Genomic DNA, 6,817 nt, shown 5'->3' with positions numbered 1-6,817 from the left:
TCTACATACAAAGAGTAACATTTTGGCTGTGTCTACACTGGCACAAATCTTTGAAATAGCTATGCTAATGGCCATTTTGAAGATTACTAATGAGGCACTGAATTGAATATTCAGCACTCCATTAGCACACTTCCAGCCATGGCGCTTCATAAGCGCCGCTTTCAAACGCCTGCAGCTTGGCATGGCTACCCAGGGGTCCTTTTCAAAAGGACCCGCGCATTTCAGAATCCCCTTATTCCCCTCAGATGAAGGGAATAAGGGGATTTCAAAATGTGCAGGGTCCTTTCGAAAAGGACCCCCGCATAGCTGCACTAAGCAGCGTGCCTTTGAAAGCAGCGCGCCTTTGAAAGCAGCGCTTTCAAAGCAACGCAGACAGAAGTGTTGTAATGCTAATGAGGCACTGAATATTCAATTCAGCACCTCATTAGTTATCTTCAAAATGGCCATTTCGAAGTTTTGGCCAAGTATGGCCACAACCTTTGAAAGGCAGTAGATATTTTATAAATCTTACCTCCTACTTCACTTGTCAAATTAAACACCGACCAAAGATATCAAACCTAATCCAACTTTTTCTTTTTAAAAAAAGACAACATTTACAAAAATCAGTAAACTGTACTTTAGCAAATTTGTCTGAGATAATGGCACTTTATCGGCAACCTAATAACACCTTTTAACTTTCTAGAAAAACTTGCTCTAGACTTCAAACACTAACAAACCCCTGAATATAGCAGCCTTTTACGGTGAAGCCAGTTGAACTGTTTTCCATCACTGAGGGATTTATGCAAGAAAGCAAGAAATATCTGCATTTTAACATATAATTTGCTGTATAGAGACCCTTACCAATATTTTGGCAATTTTAAACTATTATCACTAAATATTATAGTAGTTATAAAAGCACAACTTTTATTTAATGGATAATTTGCAAAAATAAGTTTCCAAAACAGTTATACTGACATGCCACATGAGCTCACCAGTGAGGTGTGCTTTGACAGTTACCCATGTTACTTTAGTTGAGAGAGTACAGACTGTGAATAATATAAGCAGTTGTGCTAATAATCACTGTCCTACTGGAATGGGGAAGGTATTTTTCTTGGAACATCTGCCCTTATGGTGGCCACACAGTGTTTTTATTTAAAAAAAAAAACAAAAAACAAACCAATGTCTGACTCCTAGATTAGCAGTTTATATAAAAACAAAGTATTGTCTTGGATAGTATAACTATGGCCAGTAGCAATGTACCTAGGCTGTCCAATACAAAAAGGAAAACAACCTAGAAGGTAAGTGGATCACAAGTTTTTTAAAAAAAAAAGCCTGTGGGCAGAATACTGAATGTTATACATTACCCAAGTGTCACCTATAACATTTCTTCTTCTAACCATACTGATTATACACAGTATTTTATAGAAAAAAGTTAGTTGATTTTTTAAAATCTTTTAGTAAGACTTAACTTAGTGCTTGTGAAACTTTTTTTATTGACAGCCCTCATCAAAGTCCTTTTCCCCACAGAACACACATCGCACAGACAGCTATCTTTCCCATAACACCACACCAATAACCTTTAGAAATAATCTGGGGGGTAAAAGTATGTCACTTGTCATGTTTGTTCAATTTTTGGCACCTGAATGTCAGCAAGGAAAGGTTTTGGTAATAGGCTCATTTGTCTCCTTCAGTTAGACTGCAATCAGAAACGAACTTCACATAAGCCACTGATCAGCCATCAGAAGATGACATGTTTCCATCACTAAATGGGTCTGGACTTGTGATTTAAAAGGTAAAATACTCCATATATCACTTTTCCATTAAGCCAGCCTTCTGGTTGTTTTTTAAAACTCTTCCACACAACATGAGAAAAGCAGATCACCACATGCCACAAAGAGAAATAAAGTCAAAGTGAGCAAGTATATAATATTTGTGAGGCAAACATCAACAAAGTAATGGAATCAGGTGTCTTTTCCCTGTCTGAGATCTTTAAAAAAATCATGCAGCAAAGCTTCTTTAGCAGTTATTCTTGTAGCTGGGTTTAGATCTAGTAGTTTATCAAGGAGGTCATAAGCCTCATCAGGAACTCTGTCCCATCCTTTCAAATCTGCCTCTTCTCTTGTCTTGATATCCAAGGCATTGTCACCTTCATAACAACTGTTTTCCAAATGTGACTGGGGAGGAAACTCTACTTTGGTTTCTGTGTCAGTTGTCAAAGCAGGTTCATGTGAAGAGTTGGTATGTACATTGCTTGTTGCTTTAGTACAGCTGCTATTTGTTCCTCTCAGTCTTTCACAGAGTAGTCTTAAATCCTGCGCTGGAACTTCTTTAGTACACAGTATTGATTTACCTATGAGGAAAATACTGTTAATAGTAAGCACTGATGTATACACATGATATATAATTCCAAATAATTTCAGGATTTTGAGACCTCTCAAAGGCCATAGCTGTCCTTGGGTCAGGTGTATTCTTTCAAAAATCCTCTTTTAAAAACAGAAATGATCACCACTTCCCATGGTTTCAGAAAGTCAAGCCAAGAATCCTGAGGCCATGACCCTACTGAGAACAAGGAGAGCTTGTAGCCATTTTGAAAGAGGATAGCACTATGTGAAATTCTAATACACCCAATTTTCAGGGAAAAAAAAAGGGGGAGAAAGTTACCATTAACCCTACAAAAAGTCACCTCAATGAAATAGGTTTAAATATAAGGTAGTTTGACGTATATATTATTCCAGTATTAAGACTACTGGGGGAGGGAATTAGTTGCAACAAACTAAGCCAATTAGTTAAATTCTCAGTTCATTCTGTACTCAAGAGTAAGTGCTGTAATTCTGGGGAGGCTAAGCAATATTCCCCATATATAAAGTGGATAAATCCCTTCTTAAAGTGCAAAACCCAACTATTCTGTTTCCACAACATACTGCATACCCTGTATTTTGGTTAACATACTATGTGAAGTACGTTTGAAGAAAAGAACTATAAAGATCAAACTTTGGTTTTTTGCGTGTTATTTGTGAAGTGGCAAATAAGTAGCTTTCCATATAACTTCAGATAAACTAGGAACATTAAACATTTTACTCTCCTACAATTTTTTGCAATTTTTCTATGTTTACTCCTTTTCTTACGGGTTTGGCAGTCAGGAGGCTCTTATGTCACCATTTTACAGCAGGCTGCACAGCTGGGCTTGCTGGGCCAGCTCTATGAGCAGGGCCCAAGTCAGCATGCTGAAAGTGGGGCCTAGCCAGTGGATGCTGTAGTCTATTGGAGCTCATGGCCCTGAAGGCATGGTGCCCAAGGCTATGGCATTGCTCGCCTAGCTCTAAGGCCAGGCCTAACTGGCCCATAGAAAAGATCTGAGTGGCATTCTGGAGTTGCAGGTAGTGAGCTGGAAGTACTCTTACTAAAAACCGAGACAGAACATCAGTAGCTACATTCCAGATCATCCAGAGATGCACATCCTCAAAAGATGCAAACCAGAAACTGACCCACTCTGGGTCTTTGAAAAACTTTTTTGCTTGATCCCAACATGCACAAAAGAGTTAAACTAAACTTCTAACCAATTCTTATCAGACATGCTGTTGATTTTTAACATATTTTTGCTAATTTGTCTGTTTTGCAATCACTACCTTTATATTATTTGGGGGGGGGCGGGAGCATTAAAAACCCAATTAACCTTTTTTGCAAATTTTGAAAAACAATTCTCTCAGTTTGAAGAATGGAAAATGAATGTTAGTTTCACTTTCAGATACTAAATGCTACATGCATGGGTGTGTGTACACTAGAGTTTTGTAGACAAAACTTGCAGCGTGTGTCTACACACAAAATGTATTTTGTGGAGAGAAACTGTTGCAAAAAAGTAACAGAGAGGAAGCCGTGCTAGTCTATATACTATCAAAACAAAAAAGCAGTCAAGTAGCACTTTAAAGACTAACAATAATTTATTAGGTGCGTTTTTGGGGGACAGACCCACTTCTTCAGACCATAGCAATACTAGAACAGACTCAATATTTAAGGCACAGAGAACCAAAAACAGTAATCAAGGAGGACAAATCAAAAAAAGGATCAAGGTGAGCAAGTCAGAGAGTAGAGGGGTAGAAACGGGGGGAGGTCAAGAATTAGATTAAGCCAAGCATGCAAACGAGCCCCTATAGTGACTCAGAAAATTCCCATGCCAAAAAAACTGTGTAGACGCTGCAGGAGGCCCTTCTGTTGACAGAGTGGATCAAAAGGTCAATCTGCTTTTATGTGTAGACAACATCTATTGACAGAAGTTTTGTTGGAAATCTCTGACAGTAATTTCTGTAGACAGATGTGCCTCGTGTAGATGTAGCCCTTTTGTTTAAAACTGTGAAGGGGAATATTTAATTATACAATAATCCCTCGATTTATGCAGAAGTTATGTCCTGGGCAGCCTCTGCATAAATCAAATTTTGCGTAAATTATGGGAGGTTGGGGAGATCCTTGTAATTCCCCTGGTTGGGGACAGCGGGCAGCTAGTGAAGTTGGGGCGGGGGGGACGGACGGGACCAGGAGGAGCAGCCACAAGGTCCATGGCTTCTCCCAGCTGGGGGGCACACAGCTGCTTGTGGCATGGTTTCTTCCAGCTGGGAGAAACCAGGCTGCAAGCAGCTATATGCCTGCTGGGCTCTCCCAGCTGGGGGAACTGGCACTTGGGGGGATGCAAGCTGACTTCCATTTGCACTTAACTCATGTTAATGTGAGTTAAGTGCAAATTGAAATCGTGCTTCGAGGGTTTACTGTATTAAAAAAAGAAACCCTTTGTCTGCACGGGAATCTTTTTAATCACCTATTTCTGAAGGTTTTTAAAACAAGCTAATAGTCACAATATCTATATGTTGGGCCACACTAATTTAAATTCCAGAGCATTTGCTGTAGGAATAAAGATGGTACCTCAAAATGTTCTAATCAAATTCCTATAGGAGCCATTACATAATTGCTATATGCCATTCCCATAATTACTGCAGAACACTAAAGGGCAGTATATAGCTTGTAAGCAGTTTGAGAATTCTTTAGGATGAAAATCGCTACATAAATGTAAATTTAACAATTAACCAGAAAAGATTTGCTTTCCTAAAGTGATGTTCTGCTAGTAGTATTTTATTACAAGTTATTCTGCGCTAGCCAATAGCAATTTACTTAGTCATAATAAAATGTGTTGGTTATAGTGAATTTGGGCATACTGTTATGTACAGAGAACTTTAAAGTGATGTGTACAGATTGACTATACAATTTTTTTCTGTAATTAAAATTTTGCATACCAAATGTTTTAGCAGCCTGGATAATTTCTCTGGATCCACGAACAGTTATGATTTGTGCCAAAGCAGTCAAATCATCACTTGCTTTGTAAAATGGATAGCGTCCACTGAGCAAGGAAAGGAATATGATTCCTGCAGACCACATGTCAATTGCTGCAAATGAGAACAAGCTTTAGTGGAAAAGCACACACAACTTTATCAACTGGAGTCTAAAATATCCCTCCTGACCAGCAAAGTCTCAAAAGAAATAATGAATTACAAGTTGAACTGCTCTTGTCCCGCACCCCCAGTGACCTGACTGCTGTCAAATCAGAGATTTTGCCAAACCACGGGAGGTAAATATTGTTTACCAGTATTACTAACACTTCCACTACTTACTGGGCTCTTAGAAGACTGAGGTAAATTAGAGCTAAACAACAGCACAGAACACAGAGCCTGGACTGTGGGAAACATGGCCACACCCATCAGAGGCTACCTGACAGCTGGCTAACTAAAATCATGCCGGACTAGGTATGGTGCTGGACCAGAATGCGCCAGATTAAAACAGTTCAACCTGTAATTATTATCTTTGTTGAAATGTAATCTATATATAGTTAAAATTGAAGTTAAGTACACCTATCCCTTGATTTACAAACATAATGCACGAACATAATTCGTTCGATAAACTAAGGTGAAGATTTGTAAATTGAAAACGGAGCTACTGGCAGAGCACTGCCTGTACCTTGGATACTTGGATGAAGGCTGATTCTTTGTTGTAGTGAAAATAGTGTTTGTAAATTCAAAAATAGGTAAAAATTTATATGGTTCATTGTACTGAACATTCGTAAATTGGAAGTTCGACATCACGGGACAGATGTAGTTTTAGTTCTGAGCCCATATGAACAGTTCTCATGACTCTTATGGAACCACTCTTTAAAGTTAGAAACGTACCTCAGTTTTTGCAGGATGAAGGCCTTAGTCTGATGCTAGTTTCAAGAACGTAGATACAATATGATGTCTTAGTTGTCACTGGTACTATGCTTTTTGAGGTGGGGGGAAATTAGGCTGGTTGTTTACAATGTTGCCAACAGCCATTAACTAAAATTGTACTAGTAATCTAGAGATTATCTAAACATTTGCCTAAGGAAAAGGAAGGTTAAAATATACAGCCAGTACTAACTTCAAATAATTAAATAACTGAAGTAATTTTCTAGAGCAGTGGATAATGATTTGGCAATGCCAAACGGATTTGTCATACTGAAGATTTCACTTCTAATGTGAAATCACCTGACAAAGTAACCCTCTTAAGAAATGTAGCAGTTAAGAATTGCTCATCATTTTCATAGCTTTATAAAGAGTACAAAATGTGTGTCAGGGAAAGGACCCCAAACATGATGGAAACTTTTAGCATTAGATTTATGACAGTATCTGTCTGCTATTATTTTGTGGCTAATCTATTTGTCTGAAGGATGGTGGGGAAAGAAAAAAAAGAGGAGTTGAAGAGTCCTCTGGTTGTTTTAGAGAGGAAAAATAACAGCTTTTTTTTTTTTTTTTTTTTTTTTTTTTTAAAAAGGCCAGGTAAT

At 38.3% G+C, this 6,817-nt stretch overlaps 1 protein-coding gene across 2 annotated transcripts in view; it reads right to left on the bottom strand.

Annotated features, from left to right (window-relative positions):
• Positions 1–897: 897 nt before the first annotated feature.
• The window catches only part of CDC7 (cell division cycle 7), a 32,198-nt gene continuing 26,278 nt past the window's right edge, over positions 898–6,817 (bottom strand). For both annotated transcript variants that reach the window (XM_075002766.1, XM_075002767.1), the window contains 2 exons: positions 5,259–5,408; positions 898–2,329 (listed from right to left, as the gene is read on the bottom strand). In XM_075002766.1, the coding sequence (XP_074858867.1) occupies positions 1,941–2,329; positions 5,259–5,408 (539 nt within the window). In that variant the 3' untranslated portion in view covers positions 898–1,940. The remainder of the gene's footprint in view (positions 2,330–5,258; positions 5,409–6,817) is intronic.

This window comes from Carettochelys insculpta, chromosome 9 (genome assembly GCF_033958435.1).
Source record: "Carettochelys insculpta isolate YL-2023 chromosome 9, ASM3395843v1, whole genome shotgun sequence".
Taxonomy (NCBI): Eukaryota; Metazoa; Chordata; order Testudines; family Carettochelyidae; genus Carettochelys; species Carettochelys insculpta.
The sequence above is the reverse complement of the archived record's forward strand: the minus strand, read 5'-3'. Positions and strand labels throughout refer to the sequence as shown.